The sequence below is a fragment of the Bemisia tabaci genome, chromosome 1 (genome assembly GCF_918797505.1).
Source record: "Bemisia tabaci chromosome 1, PGI_BMITA_v3".
NCBI classification, from domain to species: Eukaryota; Metazoa; Arthropoda; class Insecta; order Hemiptera; family Aleyrodidae; genus Bemisia; species Bemisia tabaci.
Genome location: NC_092793.1, coordinates 48,157,238 through 48,178,346, shown reverse-complemented (window position 1 = coordinate 48,178,346; position 21,109 = coordinate 48,157,238). Strand labels below are relative to the sequence as shown.

The 21,109-nt window shown below is 39.5% G+C and overlaps 1 protein-coding gene across 8 annotated transcripts in view; it reads right to left on the bottom strand.

Annotated features, from left to right (window-relative positions):
• Ca-beta (Calcium channel protein beta subunit) overlaps positions 1–21,109 on the bottom strand; it is a 328,761-nt gene that overhangs the window by 20,292 nt on the left and 287,360 nt on the right. For 7 of the 8 annotated variants that reach the window (XR_011900186.1, XM_019054128.2, XM_019054127.2 and 4 more), the window contains 5 exons: positions 18,767–19,013; positions 7,004–7,238; positions 2,714–2,879; positions 1,476–1,574; positions 55–349 (listed from right to left, as the gene is read on the bottom strand). Coding sequence is in view for 7 of the 8 variants with exons in the window: in XM_019054128.2 (XP_018909673.1) it covers positions 55–349; positions 1,476–1,574; positions 2,714–2,879; positions 7,004–7,238; positions 18,767–19,013 (1,042 nt within the window). In the remaining variant the exon portion in view is untranslated. The remainder of the gene's footprint in view (positions 1–54; positions 350–1,475; positions 1,575–2,713; positions 2,880–7,003; positions 7,239–18,766; positions 19,014–21,109) is intronic. The other variant, XM_019054134.2, reaches the window with a different exon arrangement.

Sequence of the window (21,109 nt, the reverse complement as noted above, 5' to 3'; positions counted from 1 at the left end):
TTTCAATAATGAGTCCCTTGGAAGAAAAGTGTGATTTTGGGATTTTTGGCTCACCGGGTGGTGTTGAAGTGACACGACCGAGGTTAGCGGGGTGGTCGAGGGCGGGCGAGGGCTGCTGGATGGGGCGGGGCACCGGGGCCGGCGGTTGGTCCACGGTGGGATGCGTCGCGCTCCAGTAGGTCTCCAGATAGTCGGCGATGTGCGTGCACGCGTCCTCCAGCTGATTCTCGTCTAGGATCAGGTCGAACATCTCCGGCGGGCACTGGGCCAGCTTCTCGGCCGCCACCATCTGCACGTTCAGGTGCCGCGTTTGCGACTTCCCCCGGGATTTTATCAGTCTTTGTAGCACCTGAAATCAGCCCGGATCATCAGAAACTCGGGAACATTCATGAGCGGCACTAGAGTCCCTAATACTGAGAGTAAAGACAATGCGAATCCATTTCTGATTGGTTCCCGTATTTTAGGCTTACAGTGTCACAAACGGGAACAAAGATTAGTTTCACCGGTTGCAAATATTATAAAGTGGAATGGACCGGAGCATAGGAAGCACAGCAAGGAACAAATGGACCACATTTTGCCATAAGGAATCACTATTTCTGACTCATTTTAGAAACAGCATATATGCCATCGATTTCCCTATGCAGAAGGGTGCTTTTATAGAAGAGCCAGAAATAGTGGTTCCTTATTGCAAAATGCAATTCAAATGAAATGAGATTGGGAACGGAGACGGGACTTCGGAAAAAGGTTGATCAAAGATTACAGTAAACGTTCGATTTGTGTGATCACTATTCCCGTCTGTGACGTCCACAAGCCGCGTTGTCTCAACGCTCTCTATAAAGCGATTCTAAGCGGAACTAGAGACAAAGAGAGACTCTCCACTGGTCTTTAGGCGACAGCTGGAAACTTTAACTGTTGGAGATTCAACACTTACCTATGGGAGCAAAAGTCGTCACCCTTTCCTGGCTTTTGACCCACCGAATAGGTAAATAGTGAGCCGCGGGTGACGTAATGAGCCAAACAATTTTGCCAAACTGCGGTATGTTTGCGAACCAAAATGCCCAACACGCTGTGTAGCATCCACCTATTAGGTAAGTCAACAGGTAATTGTTGAGGCCCCGAAAGTAAAAGCTTCCAACAATGTCAAGATACCGATGGAATGTCTCCCTCTATCTCTGGACGGAGCTAGGAGCTTTTACTGTTTATTGTACCGCATACCTATGATCTTCAATTTTACGAAGAATTTGCATGAAATTTGAATGATATTAAAATCTAATCATTGTTCAAACTTTTAAAAATATGAACAAACAAACGATACTTTGTAAGGAAGAGACCATTCTTCACTGTGCTGATGTGAAAAACCATGAGTATACTTCATAATAATTCCTATTATTCACATTTCTACGTACTTTTTTGCGCTCGCGTGGAAAATGGAGATACACATGTAAATGAACAAGGAATAATAGACTTAGACTTACTTTGGGTGAGGAAATTTTCAAATAGACTATACATGGTGCTAGCGAAGTTTTTGCTAACTGAGATGGATGGTTGATAGTATCACAATCCAAAACTACAAGCTGTAAAACAGAAGGATCAAATATTAATGAAGTTAAATGAAATGAATATCTCTATAATAGATCGTTAATGAACGCACTAATTTTGTTTGTTTCTTAGAATACAGTGTTGATTTACTTTGCTAATGAATCATACTCAGCTGGAGTTGGGTTTCATCAAAAGATTCTGTAAAATACCATCCATAATAAGTGTTTCGAGAGTGGACGGGTTTTACGAGTAATTTTGAAGCTTATTACTTAGTTTCTCGTGAGTTTGTGTGTGGATCGTCAAATTTCTAATAATAAAGATTTAACAGTTCTGTCTGTTCTTAATGAAAAGTCCTCTCGATTTTGAACGTGAAGAATTTTCCTTTAGGTCGGGAAAAATTAATGAAACAAAGAATAATTTTTCTCTAGTCTCCATAGCCGAAAGATTCAAATTTGAACACAGGCAAAATCCAACCCATTTTGAAACGGTAAAATATGCGTTATTCTGAGGTCCACATAAGTGTGTAAGTTATTAATGTAACAGATTTACATGTACCAAAAACTTTACTGTGAATGTCTATTTTAATTTTCGGGACATCATCTCGCCAATAATTAATTTAGGTCCCAAAATTTCAATGTAAGGAAGAATAAATGTGCGTTCCTGCCCATGCATTTGATAAAATTTAGCTCTGATTTGACACTTTTATAGAGAAGCACAAAAGAGTGTCTCCAAAAATTGATCATTATTCACCCCCCCCCCCCCCCCGGAAGAAAAATGCTGCACTATCTTGTTGTCAGTCTTGACTGGAAAATTACTTCTATTTAAAAGTTCCAGAAAACTTCATTTCATGGTTGCAAAATTTACTAAAATAACCCCATTTTCAAAAGTATGACTTTGACATTCGTGTTAAAAATTTGGCTAATTTTTTCGTGTAATTCAAAGAAAAATCAGTGAAATATTCAGTTAGCAACGCTCAACAATTTTCCAATAGAAATACAATTTGCCAGCAGAAACGTTGCAACGTTGAGATGTAGTTACTTTACTCGGTCAAGCGGTTGTGGTAATAAATAATAATGAATATTGAAGGGTGAGGTATTGGTTTGATGATCGGTAGAAGACCCTCTCCGTCCAGAACTCGTTACATGAAGATGAAGCGAGCAAAAACGGCGAATACCTGTAGTGTTCGGGCTAGTTCAAATATCCTCTCTATCTCGGCCTGGACTTCAGCTAGACAGGTGGATCGGGAATTAGAGCGTTCCATCACAGCTCGCTTCGACGGATTATTCAGCAACGATCGCTTCGCTAATGAAATATCTGCCTCGACTCGGGTTATAATTATCCTGGAACATAATGAAATATTCAACGAGATCATTAGTGTTTAGGTAAAATTTGATGGAATAAGTTTCTTTTTCCTCCTTTTTTTATGAAGATTCTTAAGGAAAGATTGAAAATTTAACACTGCCTGAAAAATAGAGCTCCGGGTATTTGTATACTGTCCTGCCAAGTTAGAGGTGTTTTTTTGGCATTATAACTAAGGATGTGCTTCAATTGATACAACCCATCACGGAAAAAATTAAATTGCTGATTTAACAATTCAATTGCTAAAAAAATTGACTGCAATGTTTCAATGTAGATTCCACAATACAAAATGCTACTTTAACCACCCCGTGATTAAAGTAGCTTACAATAGTGGTTAAAATAGCATCTTTTTGTTGTAATATCTACGTTAAAATATTGCAGTTACTTTTTTCAAAAATTAAATTGTTAAATCAGCAATTTAATTTTTTCCGTGCAGCATTACCAAAATGCAAGAATTATCCCTGTCTCCAAACAGGATTAAGCAAGGTGCACCAACAGTGAAAAAAATAAAAATATAGCAGTATTTCACCAGCATGTTCTGAACTAACTATAGAAAGATCCAGGACGGAAAAACAAACCTGCAGAGCGCAAGGTAACTCAAAGTTTCCCTGGTTTATACATTATTTTAAAAAAACAAGCCTCGCATGCGCCTTTGATCCGTGGGTGTATGCAACCGGCTGAGCATTTAGCCGCCTACATTAAACGTAGAGACACAAAGCGTGATGTAACAGTATCACTTTCCTTTCATAAAGAGCGCCATTTTCTCTTCAAACTCGCTGCACAAAGTTCTTTCATGTTTGAAACTCTAAAAAGCACCATAGTGGCTGGGTTGCTGGTGTGCATTAACGCATGGGCGTTAACATGTCGATTTCCTAGTACTGCAGCTCGTGTATCCGTCGGGGGAGCAACGCCCTGCCCTGGTAGCATAGCATTTAGGGACGGCATGTCATGCACCGCTCCGTCGCGTCGCGTATTTTCGTGCGCGTAAAAAACGCCTTCAGTTATTGGATATGCAACGCGGTCATCCATCGAGCATTAATAGTTGTATCCAACAGGCGTTCTGATCATCGTCGCATGAAAACAATTGCTAACTGAGCACTGACAGAGGGACATTAGCGCGCCTCGGTGCTCTTCATGTTTTTGTTTTTCACTCCCATGTTATAAGTACGCTCATCGAAACGGATTTTTTTTATTTTAAAAGGGGTCCAACTTGACAAAAATGAAAATTCTGATCTATGCGGAAAAATGGTTGATAAAGTCATGTCCATCTTTCATTTTATCTCCTCTGTTTTCATTAGAATTACTTTGAAAAGATACCTCGGATATGATTTTTCTATAAAGTTGAACCAACTCTTAGATTTTATGTTATCTGCCCCACTGTTTAGCAATGAAGATAAATAACAGAGTTCCCAACTTTAGTGTCAACAGTGTTTCCTGATTCAAGCGATTCTTAAAAACTTAAAACCTTCCCCTAGTATTCAATTTTTTGCTTCCTGCGCAGTTATTTGTCCTTTGAAAAGTTTGGTTTTCAAAATTGCCCTCTTCCCAACAAAATGATTTCGATTTTATCGAAATACCGAATAAATAAATAAATAAATTAATAAATAAATAAGACTGTGATTGTGCGCAGCGCATTGGGCACATTGCGCCATCGGTGGCGATATTTGCATAAAACATGTTTTTGTGACTCATGATCAAAATATTTTCCATCCCGTCAATTCACCTCTTAAAGTGTCATTTTCTACTTGAATAGTAGAGCTTTAAAAATATCAATTTTTCTGACTTTCTTTTCCGTTAACTGGCGTAAAAACGCATTTGATTCTATCGCATTTCCTTTTAGTCGAATTCCGTCACGTCTGAGGCGCGCACGCTTCATCAGCGAATCCAGCAAATTGGGAACATTGTCTTTTCTTCATTTAAACCCATGGAAAGGTATCGATCCTTGGGGGGGGCCAGGTGCTTCGACAAGAATCGATTATTTAGCATAGGTTTAAATGGAGGAGGAGGAGGCGATATTTGCGTAAAACATGATGTTTTTTGTAAACTAATGATCGAAATATTTGCTATCCCGTCAATTCACCTTAAAGTGTCATTTCTTGCCAAAATAGTAGAGCTGAAAACAAATATCAATTTTTCCGACTTTCATATCCGTTAACAGGCGTAAAAACGCATAATGGAGGAAATCCGGTGTTGCCAAATTGCTGAATCCGCCTCTGGCACGTTTCTCCCAGCGGGCGAGTTTTATCGACAATACGGGATTCTTTTTTCCGCATGCTGCACTGTGTAGTCGCAGTCGCATTCTCACACCCTTGCCAAATATCCGATTCAAATCCTGCTTTTTACGCTGTGTCGAGCATAGTATTGCCGTTTGACGTAGCAGCCTCGATTCGCAGGGCTTGGACCTGCGCCAGGCGCGGGCCTCAGCCTGTCTGGCTCTCAGTGGTTCTGCTCTCGGGTTTATGCTGGGGGTCCATACAGCGTTTTACAATAAGAACCTTAACATCGGACCGTATATTGACGATTTTTACGTAATAGAAAATTTAAATGCTACACTGAAAAAAAAATCTCGGTGTATTTACTAAGACAAGGGCAAAATTACCAAGAATTCAGGGTTCTATTTGATCCCAGTTTTTTCTTGGTAAAATTACCATTTATGGAATTGGTAATTTTACCGAGAAATCTCGGTAAAATTATTGGCTTTCTCGGTAACTTTACTGGACCCCGGTAAAAACGCCAATATTTTTTATCGACTGTGGTAGAATTACCGAGATAAAATGGCAAAGTTACCGGGAATTGATTACCAATAAAAGTGGTATTCTTACCTGAAAAAAAACAGTAAAAATACCGATTTTTAGGCAAGCTTACCAGTCTGTTTTGGTAAAATTACCAATAATTGGTAAAAAAAAGTGAGATGGTAAAGGTACCAACGGACCTTGGTAAAAACGCCGATAATTTTTTTTCAGTGTAAGTACTCAAAAAAAAAAAAAAAAATATCAGATTTCTTGACGAGCAATAATGACCTGATGTTGTTGGTACTCCTCCCTCCCCCCGCCCTTCCTAAAAAATGTGTATGAAAATTGAGACCTGCACTAGGAATTCACGATTCGCAATAAGTCATTTTTTTTTTTATACATTTATTTTGAGAATTTTGGAACCCGAGCGGTCAAATTATATGACCACTGAAGAAAAGGATGAATGAGGGGCTTGGAGGACAAGGCGCATAAGTGCAGTTTTTGCTATTTCGAGAAATACGTGTTTGAGGTTTCGGAATTACATGGATCCTAATGGCGGATAGAAAGTTCAAACTGGCTTTTGATGCTTACAAATTGGAATTTTGGAGCGATTTTTTTACAGAAGAATACCGAGAATATGCATTAAGACCAGTTTTACTTGACATCATTTATATCTTAATTTTTTTCAAAAATTGCACTCATGCGCCATGTCCTCCAAGCCTCTCGAATATATCTTTCTTTCCCAATCGCCACACCCTGCTACTCCTTGAAAGTACTCGTTTACTAGTTGGGAATTCATTTTGGATTATTTTTAGAGGTAGTTGGGGGTGCCATTTGGATTATTTTTAGAGTTAATCATCTGATGATTGAGAATTGATGCTCAAAACCCCAAAATGTGCTCGCTAATTGTTGCGTCTTCTCCTATTTTCCCTAAAAATACACGCTTGATTCTTGTAGATTAACTAAAAATAATAAGATCTGTTCAAACAGCAATTCTCCACATTCAATATTGAGTGAGATATCTCCTTTTGAAAAGTCGGGTTTTTGAAGTCATCCACCCCTGTAATGACATACTTGGTTTCTTCCACCTTGTTTTCATCCAAGTTTCATGTTGAACAACCAATGCAAATGTGCGTCACACTGACTGATGGAAGCAAGTGGAAGAAACCAAGGGTGTCACTGAATGATGTCAAAAATCCGACTTTTCGAAGGGCGATAACTTGGTTAATATTGAACGTAGAAAGGTGAGGTTTTATATTAATATTCTTAGCTGATCGACAAAAATCTAGCATCAAAACACGATTCTTTGACCATAGCGCAACTGGCCCATTGATTTGTGAAAAAAAGAAAGAGTATTCTGTGAAAATACGAACCTTCCTTCGAACCTATGTTTAAGATAGTCAAACAGGGCCTTCTGCATCATATCGGTGACCTGGTAGCCTTTGAGCGAGGGGCCAACCAAAACCACCGGCCGCATAGACGGCACTACGTCGTAAGGTGCAGTTATTTCTTGTTTCCTAAAGAATGGTTTCCGCTTTTCTTTCGTCGGCGCAGACGTCAGAGACTTCCCCGGTAGCTTCGCGTTCCCCACAGAATCCGAATCTTCACCTGTAAAAGAAATACAAAATATTAATTATAATATCCAGGATTCGGGTAGTCGCTGTTCTTCTCTTACCATGTAGGAGAATGAGATACACTATACTGGAGATTGCTAAAGTAAAGCATAGATTCACGTAATTCTGGCATACAGAACTATGTGCATTATGACGTGAGACCTGTTATGCATGTATTCCAAGGCTGTGCCTTGTCTTGTCGTATCGACATAGATTCGATACTCGGGCTGCTTGGAAGAATTCTAAATTTGAGACACAAGACAAAGGAGTAAACCCAAAATCTTAGTTTCTCTTTTCATAAAAACGGCCCATAAATTTGTAAGGTCAATGAGAAGAATATTTATGAACCTCTTGTGACGTATATAAACTAGTCAAGGCACTTTACTCTGCTGCCTCTGAAAATTGTAATCATGCTAAAAGGTTAATTGTGAGTTGAACGAACGTCAATTTGGACTACATATTGCAATCAGGAACTGATTGAGCACATCATGAACAAACATGAAACATCTCTAGCTCACCTGGAAGAGTAACTATCGCCATAGGGAAACAAACAGCACATAATGTTGTTTCTGATATGAGCTAGGAATTGTGGTTCCAATTGCAAAATGTAGTCCATTTATCCGTATAGCCCGTTTTTGCGTGTATTTTCAGGTTTGCATTATCCAATAGCAAACGTAACATTTTGCCGTAACGTTACAATCTCGCCACGAGACTAACCTTTAATTTGGATCAAACCTTCATGATATTTCTCAAGCCCAAGAAAATTCACTATGGGGGGGGGGGGGGGTAATAGGGTAGCGCTGACTCGATGGTAAGGATGTTTCCCTCCTACGATAATTTTCCTGTATGATTCATTGGTAAGCGAGCTCAGAGGTTTAAAACCGTTTGAAAGCTCAATCACGACCATTTAAACTGCCATGTTGAGGAAAAACGCCGTATGAGCCTTCAGACGTTGCCGAGTTTCCTTTGATAAAATACAAATTTTCTGGGAAACATGTGAAGATTTTTCCTTCGAATTATCAGGGAATTTCGTTTGCCATCAGATCTAAATTATCTGAAAAGTTAAAGAGAAAACATTCATAACGCTTCTCAAAAATAAACGGTTCATCAGAGGATACTTTGCAACTCTCGAATGCTCATACGACGTTTTTCCTTAGCACGGCATTATACTGACCTATCACGACACTAAATTCCCGCTAAACGCCGACTCGGGTTCGAGGAAAATTGCGCGCGACGAAGCCAACGTCGCTCGCTACCTGGAAGTTGTAGTTGCTAGGCAGGGCGCTTTCCCGAGGAGCCACCATAACGCCATCTGTCGCCCGGCCGGGCACTTACGATTTACGCACGGAAAACTGATGAATGGCCGGGTGACAGGCTGGGAGGGTCGCGGTTGGTAGAACGGAGGGGACGAAAGGGGGCAAGACGGGGACGTTGACGTAAGCGCTATTGGTATCGATATTCGTGCGAACCAAGCTGCGCGGTTGCCTTGTCTCGTGGAATTTACAGATTTTCCGTTAAAAAACGCGAGAGGAATAATCTAACCGTGCAATTTGACAACTCGCACTATAGCAGCGATGCCATGTCTTTCATCATCGATGTATGATGTGCGATTTTGCATCGGCAACGTTGTGTTTACGCAGTGGAAAACACGAAAACATTTTTCAGCCGAAGACTTTCGTGATAGTTTGGGAGGATACTCTCGGGGAGGTTACTTAATATCCTCAAGAGGGCTCTATCTACTTAATTACGTCACGCGTCACGTTTCTGTGGCCTAAAGTCCTACAATTTTTTTCTCCTCTTTATCTTTCATTTTCAAGTACGACCACAAGGTTTTAAATATTTATATAATATCAACGTACAGCCGTATTTACAATAAAATAAAAACAAACTATAGACTTGGACCAAAAGTCGTAATTTAAAAATACACCGTGCGTCGTGGATGCTCTCACAGGGGAACAGGGAGAGAAAGGAGAGCGGTTTTTTTTTTTCAAGTGATACGTTCTGCGGTCAAACGCGTGCAATTTTATGAGATTTTGACGTGAAGAGGATAATTTGTTTACTTGCCAATGAAGAATTTGCACCCACATTTTTTCTTTCTTCATCCGAAAGGCCTAAAAAGCTGATTCTGCAGTATTTTTATAATTTTTTTCTGCTATGGGAAACAGTATAAAAATAGATTTAAAAGCGGGAATATGCACCGCATACTGACGTCAGCTAGAGACATTTCCCATTTAAACGCATGTATTTTAGCAGATCAGGTTATTTTGTCATATTTCCTCCAATAATAGTCCAATTTAGAAACCAAGGCTATCCTCATGTTCAGCACACTTGATATAGCTTTCACTTAAACACGAAATTCATCAAATTTCAGACACCTGCAAATTCTCCATTGGATTTTTGTACAAATTGTAGTGAATTTTCTGCGTATTACGAAGCAAATTCCGAAAGTGATCAAAGGAATCCTCACGAACGTTCTCTTGTAAACAATCGAATTGCCCAATTAAATTGGCAATAACTGATATGGCTTCGTTTGTCTCTGCAAAACGCGATCCGTTTTTCAATACAAATTGTATAATTGGATTGCATTTTTCAAAAAAGAGACAAGAGCATCCCAATGGTGTTAGGATTGAACAACTTAAATTCTTTGTAAAAAATTACAGAAATCATGACAAAAATTAAACCTTACAAGCGTGATTTTCGTCTTGAATTCGCAATTTAAAGAGAGTAAAGATAAAACTTTTTAGATGATCAGTTTCTATTTGCAGGGTAAAAAAAGGTTGCACAATCTTAGGGACATTGGACACACATGCCACACATGCTTGTGGTTCCTTTATGCAAAATGCAATCCAATTCGCATATCTCTCTCTAACGTCATGATTATGGGCTGATTTGTTTAACCTAAAGGAGAATATCTAACGAAAATCCCTCGTGTTGGGTCGACAATGCACGGAGTTGGTATGGTGTGTATCGCGGATTCGACGACGTAATGCGAATTGCATAACATAAGTAGCAACATGCACTGCGGGTTGTATCGGGGAATCGACTCGGGAGCTCAAAAGCTGCTTGCATCGCGAAGCCGCCGTAGCGTAGGTTCGTGGAACGGCGGGTTGCAGCGTCGGGATGTGGAGTGCAATTATGCGGCACAATTTGTCTGCCCCTCCTTATTTATTGCCGGCCGACTTGCGATTCGGGGAAAAATTGCTGTGCAGTTCCTCAGCGTATTTGCCAAGTTTCGAAAGGCAGCAGACAGCCCGTTCCTGCCCGAGACCCCGACCGTTTTCTCGTGCAATCTCACAAAGGCAGACGATGCTTCGGGGAAAGTCGTTTGGTTTTTGTATGGTTTTAAACCGACGCAATGGAGCGTTGTATCACGCAAACAGATTTTGAAATAAAGTGCGCTGCAGGATTTTAATTGGGAGGATACTTTTTTAGATTTATCCTCTTTGATGTGATGGAGGGAGGGGTTGTTAACTCACGCAGATTCTTGCTGCATCAGAAACAGACTTTCAAAACGAGTAAAGTGAAGCAGGTAAACAGAAAAATGATTGATCATTGATGCACAGTGAGACGATAAAATGGACGCATTTAAGGGAAAGAAAACCTGCATTGAGACTTTTGAAAAGAGGCATGTATGGACGATAATTAAAGACTGCTTTAATACCGTCGTTTCGCAAACGAAGGTACTTCATTCCATTCCAAGATTGCGATATTGACTCAAATAACAAATCAATTATTTTCAGAAAAATGACTACGCAGTTCAAATCTGCAATTCTGCTAATTTTTGGGTGTAACCAGAGGGAAACACACCTGTCAAAACGGTTCCATAGGAATATTGCGAGAATTCCCTTGGAAATCGGACCACAGGAACCTTAGACGAGCTTGCAAGGACCATCTGAGAACTTTGGAGGGTTCCCTTAGATCACGCTAGCCGCACTATGGGTTCAGTTCCTGTTGATCTCTTCATTCAACCCATAGGGACCCATCCAGATTTCGATGGGTCCCTACAACATCCTTAGGATGGCTCGTTGAAATTTCTTGCGCCCTTCGGAGGCCGTTTAGACAGGGATCAATATTACTGACCGATACATAAGTACGAAACGCTAGCAAAAAATTTTAACGATAGGAAATCAAAAGCCCAGCGATCAGCCAGCATCTCAACCCTCAATGGACACTTAGGATATTCATTGGATAGCCATCTTGGAAATCTGGAGAATCCACCTGAGCTGAACAGCATTCGTATCTCACTGCCCATAAATATTACAGTGCCATAGTGATTATTTCTGTCAAACGTCTTGGGGTTAAAAAGCGTCGTGGGGTCTTCAATCGGAGAAAACGCGAAAATCGATATCACAATGCCAAGCATAACGCAACGTCAAAATTACGTAGCTTAGGCTCAAACCAAAACCCGCACCGTTCAAATCTTCAGTTGCGTGTATCTCACTTTGCTAAGTTCGCCTTCAATAAGCGCGACTGCAATTTGAGCGGCTCGAGGGCACGAATAGTTGCATGCTTTGTAGTTTTATCACTCTCGTTTCGTCCCGGTATTGAACACACGTTAATTTGGAAGCGAATATAGTGATTTGGTAACACCGGACTCCGTTTAAACTTGTATTGAATAATCGATTCTTGCGGTGCACACGGACCCTCCGAGAATCGATACATTTCCATAGGTTTAAGCGGAGTAAAACAGCGTTGTCAAATTGAATGGTGAATCCGCCAACGATCATGGGGGATAACGTGGGAATCTACCCCGATCCGACCGAAATCGACAGAGTAACGAACATCCCACGTTTCAGCTTCCACGCTGCGTCACCTCACATCTCCTACACCCCCCTCCCCGGTTTCCTCCTCACCCCTCCCTCCTGATCGCACCCCTATAACGGGGTGGAACTGGATGCGCAAACAATTTCCTCTCTGGCTTGATCATTCCTCCTCGATTTGCTAATTCACTTTCCACCAGGATCTTAAATAAGCTTCGCTCTCCCTCCTCCTCCTCCTCTCTCTTCTCTCCCCTCTCGAGCTTCCCCTGTAGTAATATTAACAGGGTTGATTTCTTTCAGGTTTTTTGCTTGTTTTCAGGCTCGCCTTCAGTGTGGGAGTAGCTAATGATTGCTGTGAGGCTAATTACAAACCCACACATGAATTGATTTTTTAACGAAAAATTTACTTTTTACATGAAAACGGTTGTGCGGATTTTTGTGCAAATTTCAGTGAATTTTCGCATCGCACGCAGTATATTTTTATAATTTTTGAAATGAGTCCGCACAAACATGCTCTTGTAAAAAATTAAATTACCCAGTTAAATTTGCCGGTAAAATGTAGCTTGATTCCTTTCTGTTGAACGCGGTCCCATTTTAGGAGTTCATATTTTGCGAAGTGCCTTGCGCACCTTGTTTAGTAACCCCATCTGTGAGTCATATTTTATAAGAGACGCGCCATTTTCCACCCCATTCTGTTTCTTCCACTTCCTAAAAATAGAACGGAAGGCCTGGATCGTAGGTGAAACATGTTTCTCTTATTTTTTCACGCAGAGAAGGGGGCACGGGCATGAGGGTAAAATCGATTCTTTAAAGTGTCATAACGATGATCAGGAGGCACGGTATCGGAGTGAGCGTTGAATTTCAAATGAGGATTTTGACACGGAAACAAACGAAAGTCTTTGGTATCGATTACATGCCAAACCTGACTGCAGTACATCCGCCGCTTCAAGACAATAGCTCGACGCTGAAATGCGCAGCCGATCGCCTGTCAGCCTTTCACGCAGAAATGAATAAAACCTTCGCTCGGGCTAAAATTGGACGGGCAGGCTCCACTCTTCCAGGGTTCGAAACATTTTCACCGGAAAAACAGATTCTCGCCTTGATGTTTAGGGACTGTATTGATAGCCGTTCTTTAAACAGCTCCTTTCCTCAATGAGATCCCGTATAGTTAGGTTAAAATAGGTTTTAATTTTTCATCGCACAGAAAAACAAGAGTAAGGGGTTATCCCCAAAAATTGTTGTACTACCCCAATTTGTTGGATGGTATGGACTTTTTAATTAATTTTGGTTCTGCAACTCAAGTTAGGGTAAAACCGCACCATTGAGGTTACACGGAAAAAAATAAATTGCTGATTCAACAATTCAATTGCTAAAAACAGTGAGTGCAACGTTTCAACGTAGATTTACACAAAAAAATGCTACTCTAACCATATTGTAACTAATTTAACCACGGGTGGTTAAAGTAGCAATTGTTGTTGTAAAATCTACATTGAAACATTGCCTCACTGTTTTAGCAATTGAATCGTTGAATCAGCAATTTAATTTTTTTCCGTGTAGTAACTTAATTTATTGGGGTACAATACCATAATTAATTAGAGTACCACCATAATTAATTGGGGTACTACCTCAATTGATTGGAAATGTTCAAGTTGAGACTTAACCCTTACCTCTTGTTTTCCGTGTTTCATGAGTAAAAACCGATTTTTTAATTTTTGAGCAGTTGTACTATCCACAAAAACATAAGTCAATCCGCCACAATGCAAAAATCAGAATTTAGTTTTGTGCCGTAACTGCGAAAAAGTTACTGATTACTAATGATTTCAGGATACATTGCACACTAACAAACTGGGATTAGAACAGGGCAGCCTCATTTCAAAGGAGTTCAACTCACTTTTTCCATTGGTGCTCGACAAGTGAGTATTTACTGTGGTTTCAATGAATCCACAAATGGACTGCGTTTAGCAAAAACGGAAGCAAGTCACATCAGTTATTGCCAAGTTTAACCGGGCAATTTTAATTTTTTACAGGGAACGTTTGTTCGGACTCCTTTGAAAATTTTAAAGATTTGCTTCGTAGAATGCAAAAAATTCAAAGAAATTTACGCAAAAATCCGCACAACCGTTTTCATCTAAACAATCAAATTGCCCAATTCAATTTGACAAAAGCTAATGTGGCTTAGTTCCTTTCTGCTTAGCGCGGTCCAAATTGTCTTCCCTCTAAAGCGGAGTAAGAATCACAAATTAACCTTAAAGACTACACAAAGTTTACGCTACCTAAACTAACTAAACTAGTCAAATCTAAATCAGCAAAAAGCGGGACTGCTCCTAAGTGAGCAAAGCATGGATGGAGGAAAGGACGGAGATTCGGCCCGACTTTTGCTTAAAAAATTATTTTTACACACATAGGTTTTTCATGATTTACAATCTTCAGCAAAAACTTTTATGGTATAAATTTCTAGTGGATGGAAGTGAAGAGAACGTGAGTGCATTAAGTCAGCAGGACATTTTCTTAATCCTGAGATATTCCAGGGTAACCTAAGGTCTCTGTCCATTCATCAAACAAATTTTCTGATCAAAAAAATCGTTTAGGATGATCTCGCAGAAAAAAAATTAGCCTAAGGTTACCAAAAACACAAAAAGTTTGACCGTTTATTGTGGATGCTTTTTCATAAAGTAATTCAAAGTAAAGAGTGATGAGAGTTTTTTGTTTACCAAAAAGTGTATTAAAAATAAAAAAAATAGTGTTTAGGGATCGAGGAAGAATCCACTTCCTCACAAGTTTCCATTGGATCAAATCTTCATCCACTCTATTACCCCTGTCATAAAATGTTTTAATCCTTCCGTATTAAAAAGAAGTAACACGCTGTACACTGAAAAAAAAGTAGTTAGCGTTGAGAACTAATTTGGTAAGTTCTCGCCAAGTAGAATCAAAATTAGGCTTCAGAACTAATTTATTGTACTGAAGCACCAATCAATTCGCTTCATACGCTGACTTGACTTTACTAGAGCGCGAACCAGAATTGGAAAACAGCACTAGCTGTAAAATTAGCGCTGTGGTAAGACAAATTCACCTTCGGGTCAAACTAATTCGCCCTCAACACTAACTGCCACATTGTCCGTTACATTTATTTAGTTTCGAAAAAGTGGCGTCGGTACAACAGCCTCAATCGCGTCAGCTCGTGAAAATCAATTAAAATGTGAAATTTTGGGCTCGTTTGACAATGTAAATACTCCCGGTATGATTTATAGTGTCCTCTCTTTCTTGAAAACGTTCGAAAGCAACATAAATAAACCTGTTAAGGTTAGAAATCGTCTGTTCGATTCAAAACGTAAACAAGCATGATATTCGTTGGAGTCGTCAATCTTCTGTATTAAATTGCGATTAAAGCGTTCCGCGTTCAGTTTATATTTTACGAAAATCTGTGAACTTACTGCTTACTTCTATAGTTCGTGTTCTCCCGTAATTTCAAAAGAATATCTCAAGTGTTCGGACGAGATATGTTTATTCAGTGTGAACATTCGCTACCGTTTCATGTGTGAGTGTGTGTCTCTCTAAAGGATAATTCTGTCTACTTGCACATACCTATGGGATATTCCTTTCCTCTGTCGTTCATTTGGAACCGGTCAGTTGATTTTTACCTCTCATCTTTTAAGAAATCTTCTTTTCCTGAAAGTATTGTCCAGTTATCATTCGCTAAGCCGTTTTCTCCTCTCTCAGTTTTGAGGTTAGGTTGACCCAACCCTACCGAATGCGAATTAGAGTAGCGGAATTAGTTTCCAGCACTAATAGTGGTTAGTGTACAGAAACCAAAAATCATGTGTGTCCAAATCACACAATTTGAGTTAGTGTATAGAAACCATTTTTAGTCATCTGACGCTAACTCATTTTTTTCAGTGTACCTAGTTTTTTTTATTATCCAGGGCCTACAAACATATCTCACAATCTAACGTTTACAAAAGGTTAATTATTCGCGGGAAGATCGTATTATTGCACAGATTTTTGAATAAGAAATGAACACTCATAACGTCTTCAACCATCTCTTCAATCTTATCATGTTGAGCTGAACTCTCTTCTGGAATATTATTATCGATAATATTACCTTATACCATAAGTTTTTCAAAACTATATCAGAGACCTACTTCTTCACGTTAAGTAGTTTGAAGAATCAGCATCAGTTCTTGTTATTCGGTTGATAATTTTTTCAACCCCCATAACATGTTCGATGAAAAATCATCAGCGAGCAAGCTGTGTGGTTGTCATGAATAAATATCGTTTCCGATAAGCAAACTTAACAATCGTAGCTGTGAAAACTGGTACAATAATGAAACACGTAATTGCACTTAAGTATACAGTTAGGGTTCGTAAATTGTCACATAAAAAGAAAGAAAGAGGGGTAAACATAATGGGAATGAAACAAGTAAGGAATATGGTACTACGTTGTGAAGGAATCGTACAACCAATGCAAACATTTGAAAGGAGAGGAATATACCAAAGAGGGATTTATTTGATGGAAAACGCTCATCACCTGTCATATATAAACATAATAAGGCCCGATTAAGTCTCTCTTATCTTCAGCTGTGTAGCTCACATAGCCCTGGAGGCACCTCTACACTGCAAATTAGACAAACGGAACCAACACAATTTGGAGACAGGGCGAGGGAAAGGATGCGTGTTGATTACGGCGCCCAGGCGCAGAGATACAACTATTCGTACTTGATGGATGCCCCGGTTGCGTCTACAAAATTGAAGGCGCGATGGCGCTAGGCGTGAACTGCGCTCCGCTCTATGTTAGCAATGAGATATCCCTCAGATTTGGGAGGAAAGTGAAAATACGAAGCCTCTCAGTTTTTCCTACCTTCGGTTGTGTTGACAATCGATTTTTTTTTTTTTTTTTTTTTTACAACGACGGATTAATGCCAATAGGAACCATGTGCATACAGTTCGCCTGTAACATGGTTCCTTTTAGCATAAATAGTCAGTATTGACGACTGACTCTTTGAATTTGTATACTATATCTGAAACTCATATGTCCAGGCCCCACTGGCCCCATATAGCTTGCGGAACACGTGCCTTAGCTAGTCTCGGGTCAATTTGACCAGGTTTGGACATCTAGAGTTAAAACTAACACATGTATTCGTCAAATGGAAAACATTTAAATGACAAAAAAAATTAAAATTCATTTGTAAATCCAACTTGCATATGCTCTGTATTTAAAATATTTAATAATGTATCGTTCTGGAGTTAAATGCCGAGCCTCCCGTTTTATAAATAGTTTTTTACTCAGCATTTTGAAGAGGAAATACGTGACTTTTTTCCAGTTCAAACCCTCTCTAATAATTCTAAAATGTTCTAAGCCTAAAGTCCAATTCTCAAAAGAAACTAAGTTGCGTATTGCTTTGAGTCATACTTTGATTAGGGCCTATTGCACATAAAAAATCATAGATGAATTAGTTTTTTAAATCAATTACTTACATTTTAATCTGATCCCTCAGTAATGTTTCATTCTCATGCGCGTTTCATTCATTCATTCAAGCTGAATCATACTTTTCAAGAAAACGTGCGGAGATGAAGAGAAGAAACTAAAAAGAACATTGAAGGATGACGTCAAAAAGGAAACGAGAGAAAAAATATAGAAGGAAAGGAAGAAAGAGAATTAAGAAAATAGGCCGAGCGAACAGACCGGTGACTTGATAGGAGAGCTCTGAAAAATAGAGATTGACCGACATCAATCGGCCAGACGTCACCTTCGGCGATTTATTCCTTATTATCCTTATGGATCTTTGTTAATTTTCTTTGATTTTAATTTGATATTAGTGGAACAAGTACGGAACTGTATGAAAATTCTCAATAAATGGTAGATTTTTACATTAGATTCGGCGTAAGTACCTGTTTCAAGTTAGAGTTGTGCTTGGAACCACAAAAATATTTTTACTCTCTGAGGCCTATACGTTGCCGCTTACATTTCACAGCCGCAAATGAAAACCAAACATTGTTATTTTCAAAAACGTCAAAATCTTAACATTTCAATTACATACTGTACGAGTTTGCAGCATTTCGTATAGTTTCAATTTTAATAAATTGCATTATAACCAATTTATTTATTTTAGAAAGGCCGAAGAGGGCTTGATTTGTAGTGGTAGTAGTAGTAACAGTGGTAGCAGTAGTAGTGGTACCTAGATGAATTTCATTTCAATAATATTATTACATTCTATTCCAGAATTTTCCAATTGCCGTTTCAAGCATTGCTCAATTTTTATTCATTATTAATTTTTTATGTTCTATTTTTAAATTACTGATGATGAGGAGAAAAATTGTGATGTTGAGTTTTACACGAGGCTGGGAACAATTGTCCCATTTTATGACGCTATGTTAATACGACCCTTACCTTATACAGCCTAAGATTATGCATTTTCTATTGATTTACGTAAAGAATTATCTAACCCTATTGGTATCCTCATAAAAAATATCTACTTTTACCTACCTCTTGTCTCTGTAAATTTAAGTTAAATAATAATATAGTAACTGAATAGTTAAAAATGTATTTCTTGGTTGTATTTAGTATAATTATGATTCAAAGTATGGTTAAAAATTGTATAATTTCATATCATTGATGACCTCATAAAATCATTTTCATGAATTCGAATTATGCTGATTAAAATAGATAGGATGGGGCATGAGGCATTGCCTGGTGACGTCACGGCTGACGATGGAGGTCGAAGAGAGTCGATGGCCGAACAGGGAGGGGTGACGTGGGCTGACGTACCAGGGGTAGGAGGGGTGGAGCCACGTGAGTGAGCATTGGCGCTTTTGGAGGTGGAAACGATGTCATTGGCTAACGCTAGCGCACCTAAATTACTTGACGAGGAAGTCTTGGAGGAGTAGAGCTTGGAGTTGCGGGCCTGCGATTGCTGGAGCCGCAGATTTTCCAGCTTCACCGGCGACGGGATGAACCCAACGTCGGAACCGGTCTTCACCAGCCTCCCGATCCACCAGTTGTTGTCGTACTTCTCCTGCCAACAGAAACCCAAGCAACGAATCAACGCTTGTTCCCCACCATCATGTCTTCAGTAGGATGGCCGTGCGCTCCATTCAAATACTAGAGGGCCAGTTACACGATCAAATTGAGCCATCAAATTGGGCCTCTCATTGGTCGCATCCTTACCTCAGGTCTTTTTCCACCAATCAGAGCTTCAGTTTGATGGCTGAATTTGATCGTGTAACTGAACCTTACGGGATACGTGGCACGACCTCTATCCGCTACGCGGCCTAGCCCCCAGAGGGCGCTCAGAATTATTGGATTTAGGATGTAACTTTTTACACAGGAAAAAAGCATGGCTTTTACCATAGGCATGGTGAAGTCTACTATGGTTTCACTTAATTGTTGACACAGTGACATCGTAGAGTGAGGATAACAACACTCCTGGTATTGTTTACAATGCTTTCGGTGAATGTGGTTAGAAGTAGTATTTGCTACCATAGAGTCCATTGGTGATTACTGTGCTCATATCCCTGTAACTCAAACCATACACTGTTCACAATTTTGGAGTGAAATTCTGTGCTGGAGTCTATGTAGAGCCCAGAAGCCCCGAGAGATATGAAAGTAGAACGGAATCTATTCTCCTTACAGAGTGATTAACACTCAGAGGCGGATCCAGCAATTTTGCAACACCGGATTTCCTCCATTTAAACGTGTGCTAAATAATCGATTCTTGTCGGAACACTTGGGCCCTTCAAGAATCGATACATTTCATAGGTTTAAATGGAGAAAAGGCAATGTTGCCAACTTGCTGGATCCGCCAATGTTTACACTATGAGCTATGACAGAGCGGAATCTTCTCTTTCTACAGAGTGTCTATTTCACTTCGCATTCATATCACTCGGGGTTTTTGGGCGCAATTTAGATTTGGCACCGCGAGTTTCACTCCCCTATTTATGAAAGTGTATTTTTTTCTTCAATTTATGCCCACTTTTGGTACATAAGTGAAATGAACCTCTTGGAACCTACCGATTGTGAAAATGCTAAAATGTGTACCTCGGTTTACGGCGCGCGGAGTCGCAGATTTCCTGTCATACTTTATTTTCTACATGGAAAACTACTATACATCATTTTTCGAAAATTTCAGTAAATTTTTTTCTCTCTTTGAAGGGTATTTTGTGCAAATTTCAAGTTATTATGTTGTTTTAGTCTCCTTTTAAGAAAGTTAATTCTAGCAGAGATTTCGAAACATCGCAACCGAGATACGCATTTTTGCAGTTTCCCCGTCGATATTTGAAATTACGGATATTTTCATTCAAAATCTCATAATCCGATTGCTCGGCCCAATAGATCGTATTTGATACATCGAACGGGTGAGATTGTATCGATATCGATCGGTTCAAAACATAAACAAAGCCTCAAAAGTCAATTGAGTAATCTGACGAAACGGGTTTTTTGTGATAGATTATCGATTCGTATGAGTGCTAATTGGCCAATAGTAGTGAAATTGCTACGAAATTTCTCATTTTCAGCTTTTCTGACTAAGATCCTAAAGTTTTGGTGTGCGGTTATGTTTTATTGTTCTGAACCAAACGATACATCGAACCACTATCGAATGCGATCCATTCGATAGAAAGGCGGCGCTGATGGCGTCTAGAGTACCTATTTAGGGAGAGGTTGGACAACTCGAAATATGTAGCTCTCAGGGCCCAAGAGGGTAGGTAATCTTTGAAAACGAAAAATGTCACTGTCAATCTTTAGACTCCAATATCAAACGAAAATGGACAAGAAAATTCATAAGTAAGCATTTTTCCGCAAAATTGAGTAAGTTTATGCAAAAACCAAGTCAAATACGTGCTTTACCAACGACAGTTCCCTACAATTGTGATTATAAATCACTCTGGATAATTTGAATTCATAGATTGCCTACCCTTTTGGGGTCTGAGAGCTCCATCACCTAACCTCAAAATTTTCGATATGTCGATACTCTCCCTATATAGGTACTCTAACATAGAGAACAAATAGGATGTGTTTGCATTTCGGGCATCTTTTAATTTTTCTGATGACGTAAGTCGGTACAGCGACTTTTATCATCGATTTTTTTGCAAATGGTGTAATTTATGGAAAAAA